At 38.0% G+C, this 26,584-nt stretch overlaps 1 protein-coding gene across 1 annotated transcript in view; it reads right to left on the reverse strand.

Moving 5' to 3' along the window:
• Nucleotides 1–26,584, reverse strand: part of LOC113118617 (contactin-5) — a 284,385-nt gene that overhangs the window by 78,905 nt on the left and 178,896 nt on the right. Inside the window, exons 6-8 of the mRNA XM_026287922.1 lie at nt 24,318–24,413; nt 15,826–16,029; nt 4,744–4,846 (exon numbers count right to left, since the gene is read on the reverse strand). Coding sequence (XP_026143707.1) covers nt 4,744–4,846; nt 15,826–16,029; nt 24,318–24,413 — 403 coding nt within the window. The remainder of the gene's footprint in view (nt 1–4,743; nt 4,847–15,825; nt 16,030–24,317; nt 24,414–26,584) is intronic.

Raw genomic sequence — 26,584 nt, forward strand, 5'->3', positions numbered from 1 at the left:
TCACTGTATATTTCCCAGTGATATCTATAACCCCTTTCACACTGCCATTCCGGCAAATACATGGGTAAAGTGTTCCGGAAATTGTTCCCAGGTCGCTAGATTTTGCACTTTCACACTGCCAGTGATTACCCGGGATATGTGCGTGCTTTCACACACAACCTGTAAAAATCCCGTAACGACACGTGACATCAGGGCGTGACATGTAATGTATGAGTCGAAAACGTTAGGCACGTTATACTTTCACTGAAGCAAGCGATCGATCTCGGGCTTCAGGGCGGAAAGTGAGGAACAAACTGATCTCTGCTTCATTACACTTTGCACATATTTTTTCGTCGCGAACGTTGATCTTCCTTCAAAACAGCCGTTAAAAGAGTCATGCGATAACGCGTGTGATCACTTCGACACGGAATTAGATCTGGCTTTTGTTCACACAGCGCTCGTCCCGGGATTGAACCCGGCAATGTTACTATGTGCCCGACCGGGTTCAATGCCGGAATCAATCCCGGGACGCATTTGCTTTCACACAGAAGGCGACCCGGCAATGTTCCGGCAATATGCGGGGTCCGACGTGCAGTGTGAAAGGGGCTTTTGTAAGATATAAATATACTTGATTATCCACAGAGCTCTGATCAGTTGAAGCCTGTAAAAGTTTGAGTAAAAGTATCAGTAATTATTCTTTTTCAAGGTTAATTTAATCAAGGTTAAATTAATTTTAAGGTTATTACAATTTGAAATCAATTCAATTAATTGTAAAATGCACAATAATACTCCACTATATTCTTATGAGTAAAATTAGCATTCATATTGTCTGTATAACCCTGAAAATGTTCAAGATAAAATCATTTGAATAAAAAAATTCATAACAAAATATCTAACCATTATTTCTTAAGTGGTATGAGAACTATCCAGAAAGGTTATACCTTCAGCAAAATGCCAGCATGCATGAAAGCAGCCTCTCTTGTAGCCCCGGTAACATTTTCGGCACCAGGCCTATTCACCATTATAAGCTGGCAGTTTGCCTTTGAAAGTTTACGGTACAATGCCGGCTCTGAAAAGCATCCCTGCAGACATTTTGGGCAGAGCGCTCGCACTACTGACAATAAGCGCTCTAGCCTTCTCCCTGCACACAATGCCAGCCCTTAGTCACCCTGACTGTTAGGTTGTCATACATACTGAGTGACAGCATGAGAATAAAAGTAATTCTTAGTTCAGTTTAGTTCATTATGAGGAGTGGCATTTTCTAATAATGTGCACTGATAAATCATTTATTTCTGGGTAAGGGGGGCGAGGCCTAAAGTTCACTGGAGGATTCGCTATCGGCACTAAATGAGATGCCAACGAAGGGAAAGGCCACTGGTGAGATCTCAGTGATTTCTCCATTCACTGAGCAGTGAGCTTAGAGTCTGTAAAGTTTAATTGGACTAAGATAGAAGCCAACAGGAATACATATATTAATGTCTAGGTTTAAGTAATGACTTATTATTCTAATGTGGATAATTAATTGTAAACGACATTCCCTCACAAAGGGGTCCTTGAAGGCACTGTAAACAATTACTGGGCCCTTAGAACAGTTTGGCTTAGAAGGTGTTTGCGCTTGATAGGCTTTGCATTTGAATTATTCATTACAAATAACAAACGCAAATAGAATTACAGCACGATGACACTGGATTATGTGTTTAAAATGCAGAATCGCACTTCCTTTATGCAAAACGCCTTATCAGTTCTGTTAAGCTACAAACTGAGAATCCCAAAGAAAGTTCTACAGAATGCAACCAGACAATGACAAATAAAGCAGAAAATAACACAAACACAATGTTAACAATATATACAGTACAGACCAAAAGTTTGGACACCTTCTCATTCAAAGAGTTTTCTTTATTTTAATAACTATGAAAATTGTAGAGTCACACTGAAGGCATAAAAACTATGAATTAACACGTGGAAATATATATCGAATTATATACTAAACAAAAAAGTGTGAAACAACTGAAAATATGTCATGTTCTAGGTTCTTCAAAGTAGCCACCTTTTGCTTTGATTACTGCTTTGCACACTCTTGGCATTCTCTTGATGAGCTTCAAGAGGTAGTCACCTGAAATGGTCTTCAACAGTCTTGAAGGAGTTCCCCGAGAGATGCTTAGCACTTGTTGGCCCTTTTGCCTTCAGTCTGCGGTCCAGCTCAGCCCTAAACCATCTCGATTGGGTTCAGGTCCGGTGACTGTGGAGGCCAGGTCATCTGGCGCAGCACCCCATCACTCTCTTTCTTGGTCAAATAGCCCTTGATACCTTCAGTGTGACGCTACAATTTTCATAGTCATGAAAATAAAGAAAACTCTTTGAATGAGAAGGTGTGTCCAAACTTTTGGTCTGTACTGTGTATATATTATATATATATATATATATATATATATATATATATATATATTAGGGGTGTAACGGTTCACAAAATTCACGGTTCGGTTCGATACGATTCACTGGTGTCTCGGTTCGGTTCGGTACGGTTCGGTATGTTTTAGTTACAGCAAAAAGAAAAAATTGGCAGATACATTTCCTTGATTTAAATTTTTTTTTTATTATTAAAACTAACAAAGTATGTTTTTTTTGTTTGTTTTTTTTTTACATTGAACAATGATGGATCTATTCTTTACCCATCTTCTATGGTGTTTTCTTAGCAGCATACTGTATAAAGCAAAAACAGATCCTTATTAAAAAAAAATGAAAATGTTATATTGTTGTAGTAGTTATGAACAAATACAAAGATTAAACTTTTTATGGAACTGTATAACTCTTTATATAGTGTGTTTTTACTCAATTGGTTCTCTATAGGGCTTATGTTTTTTGGAACAAAGCAGGAATTACGGTCTGGCTGAAATGGGCTCGTGAAGGAATATTGTAACGGGGCTCAATTACATTAAGCATGTTCTTAAAATCTGCGTTTTCCACTACAGAGTAAGGCGCTCGCTCACGCAGTACGTGCTGAAGGCTCCTTGCAAAATGACTAAAGGGTCTTTCACACAGGACGCGGTATGCGCTGCGCTGCGCTGGACCCTGGGCTCAGCGTTGCCCTTCAGATACAACGCGATTTGCGCTCCAAGAGCAAAGTAGGTGGAGTTTTCAAAACTGCCCGTGCATACGTTCTATTTATAACAGTCCTTCTATCTAATAACGTGCAGGCCTGTTAATTGTATCGTACTGCTCAGGAAATTCTGACACAGTACAGTACTAGTCCATTTTGATTTCCGTGCTTGTTTGGATGCCCCGATCGATTGGTAAAGTGCACCCAAACACCAGACCTGTTGGTTACTGGAGGATCTTATATTTCTGGTCTGTTAAACGCATTGGCCATTTTGCAACGAGCCTTCAGCGCGTGCTGAGTGAGCGAGCGCCTGACTGAGTAGCAGCTAACATAAACATAAGCTGGTGTTTTTTTCTTCTTCGGGGGTGTTAGGGGCGTTGCCTGTTACGTCGTTTGGGTTATTGGGCTACCTTGTTGAACGCATATCATTATATTTTACATTTTTTTTATTTATTTTCCAAATATAATTAATTAGTCCAACGAACCGTTCGGTACATAGTGCGTACCGCGTACCGAACCGAAAGCCTCGTACCGAACGGTTCAATACGAATACGCGTATCGTTACACCCCTAATATATATATATATATAGTTTTCTGTGGAATAGTTTGCTTGAAAAGTAATACCTCTGTGGTTAATATTTTGTTATATTAACATAAAATGATACCAAAAATTTCAATCAACCCCTCCATCCTCTAAACATCAACATCTGCATTAGCTGGTCACACTATTTACGAACCTTGATGATTTTTTTCCCTTCTAATAATAAACTCCTAATTTGCTGCTTATTAATACTTAGTATAGTAGTCATTACTCATTCACCTATATAATATATAAGCATTCTGTTTTATTTTGCTATTTAATTCTAGAGAAACAGCCTTCGTATAGCCTCATAAGTATGGCGTTAACTAAAAACAAACCCAAAGTTATGGCAGCAGTTTCTGATCAAAGAAAAACAGAGAGCATTTTTTACATGATTTCTTTATGTGTACGCGAGCAGCCTGGCATGGCGAAGCACATCTTAAGCATGTATGGAAAAAGCCTCCCCGGTCAATCATTTAGAATCAGTGTGCTCTGCTGACTGATGTCGGAGTGCTTTTCTCCCTTCCGGCTGTGGGTCTGTACCAGCCACTTTCATTTCTCACCGTGCTATCCTTGACCATATGTGAATAGAACAGATATTAAAAGCATCCTCCAAACAATGGCATGTACAGACTCTCAAATCGCTCTCCTCCCTCGCAACCCCTGGCCCTCACCCTCTGCCGCCCCGTACAACTATTATGAGAATATACAGCTCCCAGGGGCCGAATCTCGGCGCTGTTTCTACACCAATCACAGCAAAATTGCCACTATATCAGTTATGGCGCAGAGTTCAATACTTGTGGAGAGCTCATTTAACAGCAGAGCGGAGTCAGGGGTAAAAATAGCTATCCTCCTGGTACCATCTCATCTCTGGAGGATGCATTCTGCTCTCTATTCTGAAAAGAAAGTGGTTTGACTGGTTAAATTGGTCGTAATTATGATTATTAATGATTCCAACAGCAAAAGAGGTGTTTCAAGGGAGCGACGGTGCATGTTCTGCCTTTGTGTGATAGAAAGGCACCTTCAGGTGGCGCAATGTCGGGAAGCCGTCTGGGTGGGGGTGGGTTGAATGTGCCAGCATACTTACTTCCCAAGGGCAAAGCACTCCAGCCTCACTGTGACACCTTTGGCTGCCAGCACTGTCTGGAGAAAATGTGCTTCAATTTTGGGCTCGTACTCCCCCATCACTCCTAAAAAAAAAAAAAAAAAAAAAAAAAAACATGCACAAAGGTAAGTGTACATGCAGTTTTCACCATATATTCTGGGATGACTCTAAATGGACTTAAAGTGTGTGCTAATACACATTACAAAATGATGCATTTTGCTGTCAGTGGAACAAAAAAAAAAAACAAAAAAAAAATACAATTTACAATATTAATTACAATTCAGTTTAGCTTGTACATATATATATATATTTTTTAACTAAGAATAGTAATAGCAATACGTTTCACAGAAAACATAATTCATTTAGCTGGTTTATGAGGTTACAGGCTGCATTTTCTACAATTATATATGGCAGTGTAAAGTTTCAAATAACACAGACACCCGTCACATACTATTTGTATTTGCATCTAAATGTTAGCATGATTCTAACTCTATAGTCATTACCTTAAAATTCACTTACTTAACAGCTGATGTAAGCAGTGTTAGCCATCTTGCTAACTAGTGTCAGACTTTTACTGCATCCGAATAAGTGCTTACTCACAAATTTTATAGTATGAAGAAAACGGTGAGCCAAAAGAGCAGTATCCTTGAAGGCTCGGTGAAAAAAAAAAAATGTGAATAAGATGTCATTTTTACAAAATGATTCTATAGTGCGTCTTTTGCATTTTACAACACTTATAGTGAGTGGTGCTAAAAGCATATTCAGTTTTATCCAAAACAGATGAACATGAATCTATCAACGTTGGTCGAACATTGGTTGTTGCATATATCGCATCATTAATTGTCCAGTTAGTGGCACTAAAACATTAATGTTATGATAATCAGTCTTATTAATAGCATTTTAACATAATGAACCACCTAACCTTACTTACACTATAAACCAAAAGCAAATTTTAGATAAGCTAATTTCTTTAAACTTGTACCTGAGCACTTCGCATTGCAAATGTTCCTATACCAGGTGAGCTACAGAGCATGTTTACTACATTTTCTGTTTCTCCAATTGTGTTTTGTATTTGTGTCACCGATGAAGTTTTGGTTTCTTGCCGCTGTTGCCTCTGGCTTGCTTAGTTGGGGACACTTAATTTCCAGGGTATCATCAACTTGATTGCACTGATACTATTTGAAGTGAACTGAGCTGGACGATGACATCGCTGAATCAATGATGAACTGATATTAACTGAAAACCTACAATTTTGACAACACTACCAGACACATACTGGTTTAGTAAAGCTCTTATGAAGTCTCCCCCATTTATATCCGGAAGAGATCTGAACACATTTTATGTGTCCCTTAGCACCTTCATATGTGGTTGTAGTGATCTGATCAGTGCGCCTTGAGTGCATTGACACCCAGCTTTTAGTGCAATCTGACTGTGATCCACTTGCTGAAGTGAACAGGCATGTTTAAAGGCCTTCAAGTGATTTTATACTGATACGTTAGCTCTGCTACTCCCTACTCAAAGGGGCAGCACACCTCTAAATATTTCTGTTTGTAGGTGTTGGATCAGCACATTACTCACACCTTTTGCCCCACTCACATGAAATTCCACCTTGGCGTCTTCCTGGTTGCTTTTTTGAAGACTGTACTCATTAATTAAAGCTTTTGACAGGAAGCTTGTGCTTCCTGTGCACTGGGCTTGTGTTTTATTTTTTCTTTTGGTCCGTGTAGGTGCATGTAGGTTTAGTAGAGGCCTGAGGTGCTCTTATATGATGGATTACATCGCTCATGAGGACTCTATCCCCTGAAATATCCAGAGCAGCTGCTCTAGAACATTGACCTCACAATCAATAGTGCAACAACCCAAGACATTTTATAAAAGTGACAACTGTACATATAGCAGCCCCAAAACGTTTGTGGACACTTTAGCCACACATAAATAGACATCTTTGCATATAATATAATATAATATAATATAATATAATATAATATATGTACAGTATAATGTTTTGTTCCACAAAACAAAACTACAGAGCTTTGATCATAAACTAAGCATTTAAATATCATCTTACTAGGACATATTATTGGGAAACATAGATCAGCAACTGATATTTATTTATGTAGTCTGCTATACAGTTACAAATATCTTATTGACTTACATTACAAGCTATCAGAATTTCGTCTTTAAATTTAGCCATATAAAATATCAGCAAATGCACTAAACTGCATATGTTTGCACTTGAGTTTTTTTCCTCCCCGATGAGCTCCTGTATCATATTATACGAGAAAAATAAAGAAAGAAAGAAATTAATAATAAATACATTTTCTTTCATGTTTTGTTTAAAGGATCGATAAACTGTTCTATTAAAAAAAAAAGAAAAAAAAAGAAAAGAAATAAAGGTAAGCCTATTTGTCCAATCTCATTCATCAAGCTATACAGGTTAAAGATGGATATGATTCTTAAAGGGTTAGTTCACCCAAAAAAGTTTATTAGTTTGCATTTTTCTCTAAGAATCCTAGGTGTATATGACTTTCTTCTTTCAGACGAATCCAGTCAGAATTATATAAAAAATTGTCCTAGCTATTCCAAGCTCTATCATTGCAGTCAGTGGGTGCTGACAGTCCACAAGTTGTCAAATAAAGCACGCGCATTCATAATAAAACATGCCTCTCATGGTTCTGGGGGATGAATAAATGCCTCCTGTAGTGAACCCATGCATTTTTGTAAGAAAGATATCCATATTTCAAAAGTAATAAACACTTTTTTTCTCACTTCCATTATCTGTCATACGTGGAAGCCGTTCTGGTGGATGGCATAGGACGTTGGCGTTGAATGATAGTGACGAGTGTGGAGAGATATCAAAACTAAATGCTGGTCATGAATTAGAAGTACAAACTGAGTATTTGCAAAGAAAAACGTTGGAGGATTTCGATATAAACCAAGAGGAGACATACTTTGCTAAAGTATGGATATTGCTCCTATAAACAAACTCACGAGACTAGCATATCTCAGAAGTGTGTGCGCTGCGCATACGTGCTGCACCATCCGCAAGAATGGCTTACGCGTATGACAGATAATGGAAGCGAGAGAAAAGTGTTTATCACGTTTGAAATATGGATATTTTACTTAAGAAAACACATGGATTCACTACAAGAGGCCTTTATTCACCCCCCGGAGCCATGGGAGGTATGTTTATTATGAATGTGCGCGATTTATTTGAAGACTTGTGGACTGTTCAACTGCAAAACTCGCTGACTGCAACAATAGAGCTTGGTATAGCCAAGACAATTTTTTATATAACTCCGACTGGATTGTAATTTTCATTTTTGGGTGAACTAACCCTTTAATGCATTGATTAATTCCATTTACTGTACAAGAGTAAGCAATCTCCTGGATTTACAATTTAGCACAACAAAGCTCGAGGGATCACAGCAAACAGGTGCCACGGTACGGCAAACCCAGTAGAAGCCAGTGACAAAGAGAGGGAATTCTCCACAGTAGCTCGCATGACAAGCTGCTAAACTAAATAATTTTGCAAGAACACTATAGAGGCCGCTGGGAAACGGGGCGAGATAATTTGTCCTCGAAACAGCACCACGCTGGAGTCTAATTGATGTGCAGAATTCCGTGGAATGCAGAGGAATCTTGAATGGCTGCATTTCACTTCTGCAGTCGTAGCCGGAGGACACAGATCCTTTGTTTATTCATGCGGATGTTGTGAGCGCCCATCTATATCCATTTGCTGAGTGATATGTCAGCTGGCATTGAGAAAGTCTGCAATTACGAAGGGAAACACTCCCATTCAGGGGCCTAATTATAATAATCAGTCTTATTAAATGGGAAACTGGTGTATGAATTTTACATGAGAAAGTATTTCTTTCCTTTTCACACTTTGAAAAATATAATAAATATTGCAATTGTGCCTTAATCTAGAACATGTCTCGACCACCACTGGTGAAAGCAAAAGATTATATAAAGTGGAAAATTGTATGTCGTTTGACACTTTAAACGGCCCTCCAAAATCTTTCCACTGGCAATCTACTATATTTAAGCAATATACACACTTGTGTGATATTACTTTTATTCAGTAAAGTGAATAAATAAGCAAGGAAATCCAAACAGTGGCACAAAGGCACAAATTCAGTATGTGCCATAATTCTAGAGATCTCTGAAACCTCTGTTACTCATTTGAAAAGATCAATAGCACTAGAAATTAAGTCCTTTTCTGAGAAGTTACTGAGATAACAAGAAAGAGGCTTGACTGTGTGATATGGCTTTTACACAGGATAACAAATATATTTCCAAGCAAAGCTATGGTACAACAACTGCAACACACTTTAGTGACTGACGGGACGCACTTTTATTTACTCCGAATGAGTATATGTAATAAATTTTATCAAACTAAATATTTCTTGCTGAACCTTTTTTTAATCTCTGTCTGATGCTTTGCACAAAAATGACTTAAAATTATTTTTTCAGAGTAATTTCTCCAAATTTGATGTGCGATTAATTTGATTAATTAATCACCACTTCATGTAATTCATTAGATTAGTGACTTACTTAGACAATTCCATACCTGAATGAATCAGCATATTTTCAATGAATTGATTGTATGAATGATCAACTGATCCACTCATATATTCATGTTTCCTCCCTGAATAAATGAGTGCTGTTGTATGAATCAGTTTAATAAATGATTTGATGACTTCTCCAAATGAGTCAGTATAAAAAATAAAAAAAATTGATTGAAAAAAATGATTGAAAGAATGATTCAATGACTCACCCATAGACAGTCACTGGTTTTGGTCCTGAATTAATCAGCGTTAGTTACATACTTTGTGATTACGAACCTAAATTAACCAGTGTTTTTGAATGAATTGTTCAAATGAATGATTTGAAGGATTCACTCATATTAGACAGTCACTTGGTGTAATCACTTTCTGATGTAACCTGCAGAAAGAATCACTAAAATATGTCCACGAATGCACAGAGTGACAAAAAAAAAAAAAAAAAAAAAAAAGAGAGCATCAGCGTTTTTACAAATCTGCTTTTGAATGGTGATCAAAGATGATTTTTGGTCACAGACTGCTGAAAGCATGACATCTACAGAACCAGGCCAGCAGGGACCAACTACTGACACAAACCAGCTAAACTCTGACCCCTTGCCTATGCAGCTGTAATCTACAGCACATTTATTGCCTATTTTGTGATAGCAGCCCATTTTTCCCCAAACAACTTTTCAATTTCAATCTCAATCTCCTTACTTGTTACACATTTATGGTTCCAAAGCCATCCCATGTGTATAATACATTTGCAATATTAGATTGTTTTATGCTGCAATGCATTTTCTGTGTATCCTATTTAGTGTCTAGAAGGGCTGAAATTGATAAGACTGAATTCTGGGCAAGCTGTGCCAAAACAAACACATGAAAACCCTTTTTTTTTTGTGTTGCGATGTCGATTTTCGAATCACAATTTAATTCATTTATTAACATGGAATGGGGTCATTTTGTGCTATGCAATTTTCCTTTTCTTTTGTTGTGCTATGCAGAACAATCACCTGATGAAAGTCTGGGCATCCATCAGACGTTTAAAGCTTTTACATCCAACTGCTAATGAAAAAATCCATTATCCCAATGCTGGGCTTCACATCTATTTTCTAATGACTAAACCAAAGCAAAAGTGCAAATTGAAAGCAAACATAACTCCATGAGAAAATCTACATGGTGGTGCAGAAACTTCTAAAGGGCATTTATTCACTTTTATGTCATTCCAAACCTTTATTCTTTTTTTCTTCCTATATTCACACAGCTCTTGTCCATGCAGTCAAAAAGAATGGTGGGTTATCAAAAAGTTATCAAAGTGCTTTATACACATTTTTTTTTCACTATATCCTATGCCATCTAAATTCATGCAATAGTTTCTATAGACTTGGAATATTTTACACAAATCATGGCTATTTTTGGCTTTATGATGCTTTTAGTCATTTTTTGAAGCTTGACAGTGCCATACAATTTTACTGTGTGGATAAAAGCACTATGAATATAGTGCTAAACTTTTATTTTACCCAAAAGAAAGAAAGTCCCTTGGGCTTGGAAAAACACAAGGGTGAGTTAATGATGACCAAATGTACATTTTTGGATGAACTACTCCTTGAAGACAAAAAATAAATGGATGGTTTGTTGGAAACAGATGACTGTCAAGGTCCTTGTTATCCGTAAAAAAAGAAAGCCTACAATTTAATTGTCAGAATATTTAATGTGTGATCATGTGATGCAGTGCATCATCACAACACCATTTCACTTCCCATTAAAATCACAATTATGAGATGTGTCATGACAATTCATTCTGTAGTCCACATTGCACCTATTGAAGCATTTATATACATCCTTAGCATGTCCACTCAGTGTCTGAACACATCACTGAGGCATAACTCATATGACCTTCTTAAAAAGTATTCCTGAAGGCCCAATAGATGTTTATTGTGACATCATGATGTGAACTGAAATGGCAGTTTGAGAGAAATGGCCATCATGAAAGGTCATTCTGATTTCTTGATTAGTGTGGCAGGAGCTTTTACAATATATATTTGTCCTGGTCAGTGACCTAATGCAGGGGTTTTCAAACTTTATTTTTGATACAGAGAACCTCAACAAACATGATGATGATACATTTGCTAGGAAGCCCTTTACTAAAACAAAAGCAGTTGAATGTAGAAAATCCTATTTATATTGTGAAAAGAAAGTATGGTTTTATAACAACATGTTATTTTCTAAATTGCCATTGCAAGAAAGCAATTTATGCAACTATTATAATTAAAATTTACTTTTTAACATTCATTAATTCATTTTACATTGAAAAATGCAAAAGATGACAGTAAAAAAAAAGGACAATGTGGTTAGTTGTGAAGACTTCAAAATAATTATTTTGGAGATTTCATTTTTAAAACTAAGGCTGTCAGAATAAAAGAATTATCGTTTTAAAATAGTAAAATATTAGCATGATCAAATTCTGTAAAGTGTTAAGAATGTGTGAAAACATTTAATTAATTTCTTTTAAATAGCCTTAAAATAATTTCCATCGGGTATCATAGCGCATTTATGGCATAATAGCATGATTTGCACAAAAAAGAAGTGTGCTTGCGCTGAAAAGTATGACACTGGCTTTATTTAAATATGACTGGCACAGTGCTACACCAGTACATTCCGTCATTCTTCAGAGTGCTCAAACATGTTATGTGAGCTTATTTACAAGAGTGACAACAGCATTCCACGATTAAATTAACTCTTGCAAAATTCAGCTAGTGACAACTGTATTTATACAAAATCCACATAACGTGTACGAACCACAACTACACAACTAGATGTTAGTCCAATAAACATTAGCTTCATTTGGGCACTGACAGCTCGCCTTAGGTACTAGGTACCAGAAACAGAGGTCTTGAGTCTGTGATTTTGATACTGTGTCTGTAGTTTACCCCAACAATCCTTCATTTTTGGGGTAACCATTACTGTATACTACAGTCCAGAAAAGCTAGTTCTGCCAGATGTTAATGTAATATAAACTTTACAAGCACACAACAAAACAAAGTAATCATCAATACTACTTTAGTTAAAATTTGGGGACATTCTGTGGGCATGCGGTAGACATGGTAGTCTCATTCAAAAGGAAGACAAGGGTTTTTGTACAGCACACTGAGACCTTTTTTTTTCTAGCATCTCAGGTTTCTCATTTTATGATTAGAAAAGCATGTACACAGTGGTATTATTAGAGAATGAGACATCAGTGCTATCAGTTTGCATTTTTTATGACCCTTAGTGACATTTGAAATGTTATTTGAAACACTGACCCAACATTCGTAGCTCAATAATTGAAGCCACTGCACTTTCGCTCTTCGAATCCAAGGTCACCCATACCTTCTCTCCTATAAATTAATGATAATGATGAAGGCCTCAGAAATGCTTGAGCCTCCGTTTAAAAATGCTGCCCCTTCAAGGTCCAAGGCCAAGCGCGAAGCATGAGAAATCCCAGCACCACAGAGTGTTTTGCGAGCACTCCAGCTCTGTGAGAGTTATTGTTCCATCTGAGTCGCATCTATTAAGGTGCGATTCATCACATAAGTGCAGAGGGCCTCCGCTGCCTTTGCTGTTTCCCCGGGTGGAGAAGATGCATGACTTGCCCTGTAGGTGCAGCCGAGCGCATATGCAGTTGGGCAGCTTTGATTAAGAGTGTCATAGCCAAGGGAAGGACATAGGCGTGGAGCCTCTCGGGCAGTTAATTATCATCCTGTCTCAGCAGGAAACGCGAATAGTGGGCTGTAGATTGGTGCGGTTCGAGATCACTGGAAGACTGTCTGAAAGCGAGGCAAGTCGAGCTCGGCCAGGGGTGTCAAAATAATTTTCAGGCTTTTAGGCGCAGCCCGCCGAGCCATTTAGCTGCTGAACGCGTGATGCTTCCCACACAACGTCTGCCAAGCGGACGCTGCGTACGTCAGGAACAGAAAGAATAAAGACTCCCATCAGCCGTGCTTGTGTTATGGGTGACTAACCTCTCGCTGAACTGGCGCTCATTCCGCACGAGACCCAGACTGTATGGTTATTTGCAAATGCAGCTGCCACAAAGCAATTCATTCTGACTGTACCACCTGTGGCTCTGAGATAACCCTCGGGACTTTTCTTTTGCTCTCCAGCCTTCCTTCTCTGCTCTTTCTCTAATTTCCGAGTGCGATTGAAAAACACAACGCTACTTGCATTTGCAATCTGTGCTAAGGAGAGGCGCAAATCCAATTTAGTATGCTAATGCGCTTAGATGCGTGCATGTCTCTGAGGAACGTTTCTCAACAACAAGGTTATGCAAATGCCGAAGAGCATGCCGAAGGGGACATGGCGCCCTAACAAAGGACGTGCAACTTTAAGCAACGTAGGCAAAAACAAGCTTTTAGGGCACTGTAGTCCTTTAAGCCCGGCTGTTCTGGGATTGCATACCGGGTTGGATGACATTGACGTGTACCGGCAGCAGGTGATGCATGCGTGTTTGTGAAGTGTGGAAAAACGCCTGAAGTGACAGCCGGGTGTTTGGCTCCCCAGCTTGGCCCTCGGGAATCTGCTATTAAAGAAGCTACTGCCCATTATGGAAGAGGACCACTGATTCGGTTAATTTTATGCTGGAAAAATTATTTCCCTGATGGGCAGTTTCACCAGAGCGCATTGTCTGTGGAAAAAGAGCTCTAAAGCAAAAGATAAAGCACCTCATGCTCTCTGTTTAATGGGGATGTTTTGGAATTCATGACACTTTCGGTTTGGCCTAAAGGCCGCTCGTGCAGCGAGAAAGAAGAAGAGAGAATGAGGCATAAAAACTACATATATAAGTCAGACGTCTCATTAAATGGGCTTCATATGGCATAAAAGCACTAATATAGACAACTGACCCGCTTGTCACGCCGCTGGAAAACTGCCACATTTCCTTTCAAGCCTGATTTGCAGGCACATCCATTATTTCTAGCCTTCTGAGATACTGATGGACTTTTTCCTGTATTGGGATTCAGAGCTTGAAAAAAGTCCAGCTGTTATGTACCTTAAAGCACATTTACAAGCCTCTCTCTATGGGAAATGATGGCTAACATGGCATTTGAAATTACAAACTGACATTTGTTATTTGAAATTTGTATATTATTTCCATCGTGATTATGGAAAAACTGTCGCATGGAAGAAAATGGACATTCCTATCAATTTATGATCAGCCAGCTAAGCCCCTCGGTTGCTTTTGCTTCTGTGTCTCTGCCATGCTTTTTTGAGATATTATCGGGAAAAAAATTAAATGTTTGGTTCACCCAAAAATGAGCATTATTTAGCCTACTCACCTTCATGTTGTTAAATTAGGGCTTTATTCATAGCATTTAACATTATGCCATTTAAATTTAGAAGCTCAAATATGATTGCTTGACGTGCAAAAGCCAATGAGATTCATTCTTGCGTATCATATTGGTACGTATGAGCTTCCACAAGAACCAGTGAGATTTGTTCACAGATCAAGCAAGAATGGTTGTATATGTACATACAAAACTTTTGTATATGTTCGCTGATCAATTGTTTATATATGAATAAACGCATAAGCTAATTTAATATCATTTATTATTATTTTTTTCCTAATTTAAAGTAATTGCGGCAACAAAAAGACGGGGATAAAGCCACTCAGCCGATATGGATTTATTTTGTATTCTCTTTATGAAAATTGTTAAGCGTCACAGTTTTGACTGAAAATACTTTCAGTGGAGGGACGCAAATCAGACAGATTTCAAAAAGAATAAATAAATAAATACACTTTCTGAAGATGACTTAATGTCTTAAAGATTTTGAATGATGTGAGGGTGAGGAAAACCTGTTGTTTTGTACAATTTAAATTTTTTAAATTTTTTTTTTAAAATTGTGCGTGTTTGTTATGCTATTGCAAAAGTGTTCTGCTTTATTGCTAGCATGTTGTTATGTGGTTTAACCTAATATGGTAAAATCAAAAATTCACCCCAGGTCTCTGTAACAGCCTCTAAATATGGCTCAGGTCCCACCTTCAATGGAAGTCTATGGGTTTCTGTCTCCCATTTATCATATCCTAGCCCAGAGTCATATGCTGATTGATTAGTAATAGCACATCTCACCTAAACAAACTGCACATTGGTAACATGTTGGATTTTAATCTTAAGTACAGTATCAGGTAAGTGAACAGCAAAGATGTTTATGCTATGATATATACTGCGATCTCACAAAATGTTTAAATTATTGTGACCTACATTTTTATTTATATGGGCCCTAGTGCCAGCGGAAGCTATAGTCATTGTATTTTTTTATTTATTTATTTTTTTTACATTTTTTAAGACATGAGCTAAAACGGTAAAATAATGTCTTAATTTAATTTATTAGCAAATACTTCATGTCATGGTATTGATTCATCAATTTAGTTCACCAAGAGTGGTGCTTGGTATCCCAGCCTAGTTCTGCTGTGCAGGTGATGGGGATTTAGGGAGCAGGAATATGTGTGTGCATGTGTGTGTGTGAAGTGCGTGTAATATCTCACCATCTGTTTTGAGAGTCAGAGGCGTCGGTGGGCTCAGGACCCTGGCGTTGGTCACAGTGTTCTTCACTTGGCACACGTAGCTGCCCACGTCCGAGGGCTGCACCTTGGAGATGTACAGATTTCCAGTTTCCTGCGAGATGAATCGCCGGCTGTCCTCTGCCACGAACGAGGGAAGCTCATTGAACACCCAGCTGTAGATGATCTCTGCCGGGGCAGAAGGAGAGCAACCAGATGAGCTGTGAGAACAACACACATGTCCCTAAGGAAACCCCTGCCTGAATCTGCATTGTTGCCCGCTGACCTTGTCAGAGCGAGGGCTCACAGGAGGGGGAGTCTGGGAGCTGATGTCTAGGTGATATGGATTAATTTACTGCTATCTACTACAGTGTTCAGGGCAATCATCACCAGCATGTTATAAAAATGTACAGAGATACAGTTTCGTGTTGGCATACTGTACCAAACTGCATTGGAATGAGGAAAGTAACCCTTGTGTCCAGACTAAGCCCCACACAATAAAGCAGAAAACAATAAATCACATCTCTTCTATGCAAATTGTTGTTCTGACCCAAGTCCATCTTAAATTAAGTCCAAGACCATAGTTTCAGGAGCTGGGGCTGAACTCAAATCAGATGGTCTCAGCGTTTTATAGACAAGCTTCAGATGAACATTTACTGACATATTATTACAATCAAAAGTAATAGTAATAAAAAAAATAAAAAAATAAAAATAAAAAGCATTTACATCATTTGACCGCAAGGCACTGGCCAAAATGTCTCCATAGCCAATCACAATATTAAAAATTACAGTTCTGCAGTTGAAAAAAAAAAAGGTCAAGACATGCAATCATTATGTTTTTGTGATCAATCATTACTGTCACTTCCGAGAATGGGGCACATTTCTTATTCCGTACAGATACGCAGAGGAATGAAGTATTCTTTATCATGTCACATTGAGCCAGAAACCAAATGACTAAAGGCAGGCTGTCAACAGAACAAAATTATGTGTGTTTTTCTGTAACTCTGAAGCGGTTATATTATGCCATATAAATCCAGGAGATATGAGATAGCAGATTACTACTCTGATCCACGCTGTTTGCCTTGTGTCGAATATCATAGTCACATAAGATTTCTTGCTGCAGAAAAGGAGAAAAGAAAGGGAGAGAGAGAGAGAAACTTCCTCTTGATCCAAATGAATTTCCCCAAGACCAATTTATTCACCAAATAATTAAAGTATGAATTTCATAGACCATTGGTTTCTTTTGCATAGTAAATACAGGTGGCGCGTTCCCGTTGATTAATCACTGAAGGATTGCCACTCTTTAAAGAGATTCCAGTTCAATTTTTCATACACAAGGGCCAATGTCACCTGAGTAAACAATGAATATTTATCTCATAAATAAAATTCAAAAGGACTCTCACGAAAGGCGTCCTCATAAAGCGTCAAACAATATAAATCACAATACAGTATTTCTAGCTGACGGCCTCAGCGCCTGAGGCTTCTGATACCGTTTTTTGAGTTCATGCACTGGGTTTGCACAAATACTTACAACTGTCAGTGACTGAGGAAAGTTGAAGTTATTGTTCAAGAGGCACTGAATTGGAATGGAATGAAAATTCATTATGACTTTGATCTGAATATTACAGTAGTGCTTTATTTCAGAAGTATGAAGTACGGTTAATTTAGCAAGTTTATAATATAACAGGCATTTGTAACTAAAGTACCTTTCCCATCATTGACCATTTCAGTATGACAATGCTTAAATACACAAAAGGAGCAGTATTACCTACACCATTAGCATTATTTACACTTTATTTTGTTTTTACTAGCTCAACATATGCTTACTGTTTTACCGGAATGTGAAAAAGCGAGAAAGAAATCGGACTTTGTGTTTATTTTATTCCAGCCAAAATCGCACAGCATGTCATAAATGTAATTTCCGACCACGTACTGTTGGACATTCCCAGAAGAACCTGAAAACGGCATTAAATGGAGCAAAGATAAGAGTAGACAGTCATTTTTATTTTGAGTGTAACATTAGCGCTCCACACATTCATCAAGGTCAGTAACCAACAACGCCTCCTCTACACTTTGAGTGGTAAAGCAATAGCGATCGTATTGAGAGTAATATCCTGTTTACATCTCAGTGATCTGAAATTATTTTCAATTACTTTCAGTTTTAAAGTCATCTAGCCATATTAATGTGGATGAAACCTCCTACGAGCAATTTAGGCAAATGAAAGACAAATTAACCTCAAAGCCGTCCTACAAGTCCTAAAATAACTTCCCTGCAGTTCTTCCCATTCCACACATCTCAAATGTTAATCCTCTAAGCAAACATTTAATAGTTCCCACTCATAACCGAATGACGTTCGTACAGGTCTTACAGTCAATGTGTTAATGTAAAAAGTTAAAATAAAAAAGTTAAAACAGAACAAATAAAGTTGCATGCTTACTGGCTAAGTCATACACTTAATCAGTCACTTACTAATTTTAATTTATTTATGGAAAATTATAGTGTCGTAAAGAAATGCATGTATATACAGAGTTTACATTTATCTACAAAACAACTGTCAAGTATTTAAGCAGAACCATTCCATATATTCAGTCCAGATTTCTGATACAGCATAACATTTGTATCATGGTTCACAATAAATTGCTTGCTATTGCTAAACGTTTGCTTAAGTGTTGATCTCATCAGATTCTTAAAACCTGGTGCCCCTCAGAAGGTACGCAGCTCTGAGCCTGATGGGAAATCAGTATTGGCATTTAAAGACAAATCATTCTGTGACCTTGTAGCCAGTGAATGATGTTAATTTTCTTCACATCAGCTTTCCGCGCTAGTCAAACAATTGCAGAAAATCAATAGACTAAAACCAGCCTTGTCTCATGTAAATAGGTTGCTCGGTTCCTCAGTTCCTTAGTTCTGGTACAATGCAACAGCTCTGCCTCCTACACACTCTTGAAGAGCGCACAATATTTACTATAATATACATACAGGAGCATTAAAAGACATCAGTTATGCAGAAAACACAATCTAGCTACATAGGTATTATATATATAGTAAAGTAAAGTAATATATTGTGAGAGAGGGCCGTGTGTTAACGTGTCCCAAATGACTCAAAATAATTAACCACAAAGTTAACAAAACAATGAACTCTGCTGTGCTGAGCGAGAGGGCTTCTCTGCTGTTTTGATGTGCTATTGGAAAATGTATATTTCCCACTAATGAAGTCATAATTACTGGCATGTTGCATTCTTTTCTGTTTAAAATAACAGTGAACAGAGGTTTGTGAATGTTGATGCTTAGCCTAAATAATTTGATTGGTGCTGTAGTCTTAGGCCCACTAGAAATGCTCTCATTGGTTGAGATGCATGATGCCACTCATCCCAAGCCAGTACTGATCAACATTCCACCCCTGTGACCCGTGGTTAGTCTGTGTGTATTCAGAGCCAGTGAGCAACACACACACACACACACACACATATATATATGTATGTATATGTAACAGGGATCTCCTCCACTTTCCCATTAGAGGACAACTGAGGAGTGAGATATGAGACAGGCCACTAAAACGCTTCCTCATGTTGCCTGTGTCTGCGTGAAATAATTGTCTGACTGTGATTTCTCTTCATTTCTAATGATCCGGTAAATTTGAGCCTTGATGCTGATGCTTGTCTGGAAACACACTGCATCGACCAGCTGGAGACGGATAGGTTGACACACAAGGACCGTAATTTCCCATGTGGAACAGGAGGCCCAGTCAGTTCTGATGCAAATCACTCTGGCAAAGTCCTTTGATGTTATTCATCACTATTGTCCTGAAGAAAACACACAGCACCAAGAAACTGGATTTGGATGAATCAAATAGTGTTTCTTCTCAAAGTTCACCCGGGAGGGCATAACAGAAACCAATCAAACTTTGCATTTGCAGAGTTATAAAATAATGTCATTATGATTATTAGATGACACATGCTAATGAGAGTCAGGCTGAAATAAGTGAAACAGAGCTGCCAATGATATTCACCAAACATACAGACATCCAATGACGGGAGGAGTGGGAAGAGATAAGCTATTTCAGATACTATTTCAGTCTGCTTCAAATTCAGTGTAATACTTGCCATGTCTTTATAAAAAAAAAAAAAAAAGAGACATTATCTGAGTGAAAACTGTTTCAAAGTAAATGCTCAATGCATGAAAAATAACAGCATACAGTTAATACAAGCTGAGAGTGAGCAATGAATAAAGCGCACTATCACTTTAACACAGTCTTCTTCATTAAGGGACTAAGCAGACAGGAAAAGAGGAAGCTGGATGAGGTTACTCGGATCTCTGGGAGCACTAAATGTTCTAAAAATGGCCATTTCACCACAAGCCTTTCATCTGATAGTGCTCGTTCAACTGTTCTGTCTGTATCCTTCTCTTCCCAATCTCTGTCTCACTCCATCCGAGTTCATTTAACCTGCAATTACAGGGACTGGTGAAAGACAAGCAGAAACTAGAAAGCCACTGAAGAGAGAAAGGTGAGTCCAGGCTGGTTTATGCTGGTCCTGGCTAGCTTGAATTAAACTCTTACACTGGTTCCGGAAACAAGTATTTTATATTTCCTGGGTCTAGGCAAAATGCAAATAGTATGTAATCTATCAGCACAGTACAACAAAGAGTGAAGCCAAGTGCATGACAAAACCTCTTATTCCTGTTAGAACAAAAGCTAACATGGACAGATTTACGAGTTTGTCACATTTCTGTGTCATGTCAATCCACAAACACAATACACTTTTTAACATGTAAAGATCCTCCAAACACATAGACATAAATCAATGTGAGTGTATTCAAACAAATGAATGCATATTATATATTTATGCTCTTTATGCTTACAAATTGTTCTATTTTAATGTATTTAAAAAGATTTATTAATATAATGCTGAAGCTGATTTTCAGCAGCCATTACGCTAGTCTTCAGTGTCACAAAATACCCATTAATAATGTTAAAAATAGATTTTTTTAAGGATTAAAATAATAATAATAATAATAATAATAATAATAATAATTCGATAAATAGGCGATAAATATATATTTTCGCTTTTGTTTTAAAACAACACCAAGCCCCTCCTGTGCAGAGATTATAAACATATTATTTTTGAGCTTGGTTAGTTTTGAGCAAAAAACGTATTTGTTAAAACAAATAAACATTATTTTATTTTATATTTTAATGAGAGTACACTGAAAACTTAGAAAATAACTATAATGATATTAATCTCTGCTTTTTTCATTTAACTATTTATTTATTTACTTATTATTCTTGACACAGATGCAATTGAAACCTTGACATTTTAATTGTGGGTTAATAATAGTCAAAAACAAAAGAGATGTAAAAATACTAAAAACCTTTTAGAGCGCCTTGATTTTAAGTTCAGGAACTTGAGTTGCGTCGCACGCCTTGGGTACACCCCAGTGAGACCCCATACTGAAGCATGTGTGAAATCAGTCCAATAGAGAAGCAAGATGTCACAAACGGGATGACGTGAGCAACCAAATGCACATGTAAGTTTCTGCTCTTCAGTGAGTTCAAAATGTCTAAATGTAAAACAAAATCGGTGGCGAGCGGAAAGTTTTTCAAATTGTGTGCTCCTCCCTGCCCATGCTATCTCTTGGGTGGGGATACGCACAATTTGTGCATCATCTGTTTGGGAAGGGAGCATGTAGGGTCACACATGGCGGCAAGGCAGCCGGTGCATGTCTGCACACTATGGCGGTGTTGCAAGCGTAACAGGCTGACCTGCTAAAAAACCTGGACGATAGAGAGGAAAAGGAATCAACATTGTTGGTAACTACGTCGGGCCACATATCTGTTGCTTTGAGCCACCAAGGAAACAGGCAGAGCCATCGGCAGTTCCATGGCAGCATTGGTTGCTATGGAGTGACAACTGTGTTTGAATCTGTCTGAACTACAAGACAAGGACAGATTCTTCCTCCAAGATGCCCCGTTATCACCTTCTGGCCTCTTCAGCAGCTCAGCTGATACTGTTTTTTAGAGGTTTTAGGAGGCAAAGAAGTAAGTGGCGACATCACTGCATATCCTCTTTCACCACCTCCAGGTCTTTGGGACTGCTGAGCGGGAACAGTCCCAGCCGTCTAGCTCCTCATAACGCCAGACCCAGAAGCAGAGCACTGAAACCCATACCCCGCACAGAAAGATCGGGGGTGGGGCAGTGCTCTTGGTCAGGACCCTGAGGGCAGCCCACTCTGGGGAGGAGAGGTACACACCTCAGTATATGGTGCCCGATCCTCCTCAGTTCCCCTTAGGAAGCTTTACTGGTATCCTTGCCATCCCCAGTTCTTCAGGACTTAGTGGGCTCCTGCGAGCAAATTTCCCAGCTCCGGAATGGCAACAGCATGGCATGGGAAAGCTCGCCCCTTTAGAGGAGGACACTAGAGCAGTCAGGACAATTGTTCCCTGCTAGTCAAACACTAGGGTCACTCACTGTCAAACAGTTTCAGAGACTGTTGTGTCAGCTGCGTCCAACGTGATACCTTTTGGCCTGCTTTACATGAGACCCTTGCAGTGGTGCCTCAGTACCAAAAAGGTTTTCACGGAGGGGGAGCCCGCTTTGCATAATCAAGGTCAGGCAGCGATGTTTACGTGCAATAGACATGTGAAAGAAACATTGGTTTTTGTCTCAAAGCTCTTCGCTGAGTGCTCCTTGTCATTATGTAGAGCTAAAGCTACAAAAGCGCTAGCACCATACTTCACCCCTGCCCAGACTTATGGAAGATGAGGGAGTGGCCCCTCAGGGGGCTCAGCACATAGCATCTGATCTCTAATCTGAGGCTGTTGGAACTATACTCCAATCCAGAGCTCTCGCCATGAGGAGACTGTACACCTTGAAGTGAAGCTTTTCACTTCTTGGTGTGGACAATGACTACAATACCAAGTAAACAGCCCAATCGGTACAGTTCTGGAGTTTCAGCAGGAAAGTTTCTCTGCATGGTCATCCCCCTCCACTCTGAAGGTTTATGTAGCGGCCATAGCTGCTTATCATGCCCTTATGGGTGTTCAAACATTGGGAAAGTACCCGTTGGTTACACGTTTCCTCCATGGCACCCGGAGACTGAGGCCAGTACAGTGCACCAAGGTGCCCTTGTAGGGCCTAGTGGTGGTTCTGGAGGCTTTGTGCAATGCTCCTTTCGAAAGCCATTGAATAGGTCTCTGACAAGCTACTCACACTGAAGACAGTCTTTCTCATTGCTATATTCTTGTTGTGCCTTGAGTTTGACCCAGGTATGTCCCTATGGTTCCCACCTCTTTGCCGGGTCCCATAGTACTAGAGGTCTTCTGTCCTCCCCCGTTCCAGGAAGCAGGCCAGGAAAGATTCAAGCTCTTGACACTTACGTCCACAGAGCTGCCCATTGGTATAAGGCAGATATGTTATTCATTTGCTTCGGTCGATGAGCACTTGACCCAGAGTATGGCAGCCTCTGAGGCCATATCAGTTGGCGTGGCTCTCCAGGATATTTGTGCTGCAGCCGGCTGGTCATCTCCACACACATATTTCCGGTTTTACAGTCTGGACCTGTAAAATTTCTCTCATCTCGATGTGCTTGCCAGACATACCTATATATATATATATATATATATATATATATATATATATATATATATATATATATATATATATATATATATATATATATATATTAATGAACAAATCTAAATATACGTTTTTTTTTATGAATATTATATAATCTTAATATAATTTTTTTGTTTTCATGTAAACTATAGATTCTGACCTTTACATCAAACAGACATAAATTACTGCGGCTGATAACGTTACAATAATATAATGTATCCCTAGTTGGAAGGTGTTGTGTTGCTTAATATTTGTGTGGAAACCATGATACCTTTTTCAGGATTCTTTGATAAATAGAGTATTAAAAAGAAAAGCATTTATTTGTAATAGAAATAATTTGTATCATATATAAATGCCTTTACTTATAGCCTTTTGTCCAAAATTTGCAGACATATAACCCTATCAAATCTCATTATTATCATTCACAGTTGGAATTACTGGCTTCTGAATTTTGATTGTCTTTTGTCTATTTCTGTTGATTTGTCTAATTGATATGTCTAGGATAAGCACATGCACCAAAGAAAATACAAGCCAGATTTCAACTCCTTCATTTAAACAGCTTCAGAGCTGTGATGATTTGTTTTAGCTGTAGTACCAAAAGCACTTGCATTTTAATGGGGCATGAAAATGTGCCACTTTCATAATATGGAACCTACAGTAAGTATGAAATACCGCAGAGCAAATCTACTACTGGCATAGAAGATAAATCTATATGACTTGTAATATCCATCTTATAAGTTCTTTGAATATAAGATTCGTTTTCATATGCAGCCAGCATCCAAAACAAAATGCATGCTGGTGACCTTTATGCTGCTCTTTTCAACAGAGTATAGAGACGGAGACAGAACAGAGAGTGTACCCACCTGGCGAATGAGGAGGGGGGGCACACATTAGTACAACACCCTGGCCTTCCCTCACCGAAACAGCTCCTCTCGCCCGACCGCTGAATGCCCCGAGATCTGCAAACACACATATGCAAGCGTGGATTTAGAGTGACAGACGGTGGCACAGAGGCAGCTGTTAACCTGCAGATTAAGGGTCAGAGATTGCATGAAAATCAGATAAGTGCTCGCGGCTCGGCTAGATTTAGTATCTGTCATCTGAGGTTTGACCTCCGCGTGAGCTTTCACTTTAACCTGCTCCACACCCCAAACCTGCTGCTTAAATCTCACTTCCTGTTTCCCTCTGGAAATGACGGCCAAGTGGTAATTAAAACAGGTAACCTTGCTTGAAGCCTTCAATCTTGTGAGTACTTTTAAAATACCAACGAATGGTGGCAAATCATTTTATTTCACAAAAAGCCGAGAACTGTGGGCAATCATTACAATTTCAAGCCATGTCTGAGGAGAGACATCAGATGGCATTTTTAAAATGTAATTTGAGTTGGAACGTAGAGGTGAAGGTTTCCACGTGTAGCGGCACTGTGGACATGACACAGCACAGGAGTCTCACAACTAAGTCGACAGGTGGAGCTACTACCGTTAATCTGTTGAAACAAATTGCATTTGCATAAATTACCATAATTAATCTGCAAACTCTCAGCACAACACAATGCCACTGAAACTATTTAAAATGAGAAAGTAAGTAGGAAAGAAAGAAAGAAAGAAAGAAAGAAAGAAAGAAAGAAAGAAAGAAAGTCATTTTTGGCTCAGTTTGAGCCTGCACTTACAACTTACACTTCTCTAAGCTCTTGGTTACAAGTTGCAAATACAAATGAAACGTTAGCAGCATTTATGGAGGTCAGCAAATCAATAAGTGTCCCATTTAAGCATCGCTGTGCTGACATATCAACAAATATAATGGCACAACCAGAGTTCGACTGGAATGACACTTAATTTGGCTTAGCAACCACATTTGTGCAAGGAAACAAACAATATCATTATCATTTTTTTTTTTTTTTTTTTGTAGGCTCTTGAGAACAAAAGCAAGTGATAAACAGCTTTTACTAATTAAACAACTTTGCTAACAAGACAACTTCTCAGTTATATATATATATATATATATATATATATATATATATATATATATATATATTTAGCAGTTATTTGTCTGAGACTTATAATGATAGTATATATATCAATCAATCAATCACCTTTATTTATATAGTGCTTTAAACAAAATACATTGCGTCAAAGCACTGAACAACATATATATATATATATATATATATATATATATATATATATATATATATATATATATACATACATATATATAAAACTATTTTTTTACATTTTAATATTTTATATCCTCTGAAAATGAATTTTCACAGCAAAAAAAAAAAAATAAAAATAAAAATAAATAAATAAATAATAATAATAATAATAATAATAATAAAAAGGTTTGCTTTCCAGGACAAAAATCTAAACATACTTGTGTATCAGATGACACACTACAGTTAAAATTCTAATCAGTTACTTTAGTATGTTAATACATCAAATAAAATATTATTAAAATACTTTACAATCAACCTTAAAGTAAAACTTTTCATTTAACATGATTAGAAAGTGTACAGGATGGTATTAAGAAATATATCCATTAATTATATTTATTTTACATGTATAATTATATTTAATTATATTATCTCAAGTACAGTTTTTAAAATACTATTAAGATGTGAAGTATACTATAAGTGCACATTCAATACAATTAAATACACTTATTTTTCACAAGAATAAAAACATCAAACAGGTCGATTTTGATCATATGTTGACAAGCAAAAGCTTTGTTCTCCATTGTTCTCCATCCCGCATGTGAAAGAGTTCCAGCATTCTTAGACATGTGGGTATTTATTTATTTATTTATTTTTCATCATTGTGGGTTAAGACAGAACAGAAGACAGAGCTTATGGGACAGGATATGAGATGTTTCATCTGCCCTGGTCATGGGTGGTGTTGATTAGCCCCTTTCAGACTGAAATTAGGCAGTTTTAATTTCACACAGCAGCAGTGATCTTGAGATTAACAACCAAGCGTGGTAAATTTCTGCATATCAACCAAAACAATCCACACAAACGAGAAACAACATTCACAATCCACACCATACTGTGACTACACTACATTTATTCATCACCTCTGAAAACAAAAGTCATATTGGCTCTAAAGAGAATGTACTGTTTGAGTAAAAAGCA

Source organism: Carassius auratus, chromosome 18 (assembly GCF_003368295.1).
Source record: "Carassius auratus strain Wakin chromosome 18, ASM336829v1, whole genome shotgun sequence".
NCBI lineage: Eukaryota > Metazoa > Chordata > Actinopteri > Cypriniformes > Cyprinidae > Carassius > Carassius auratus.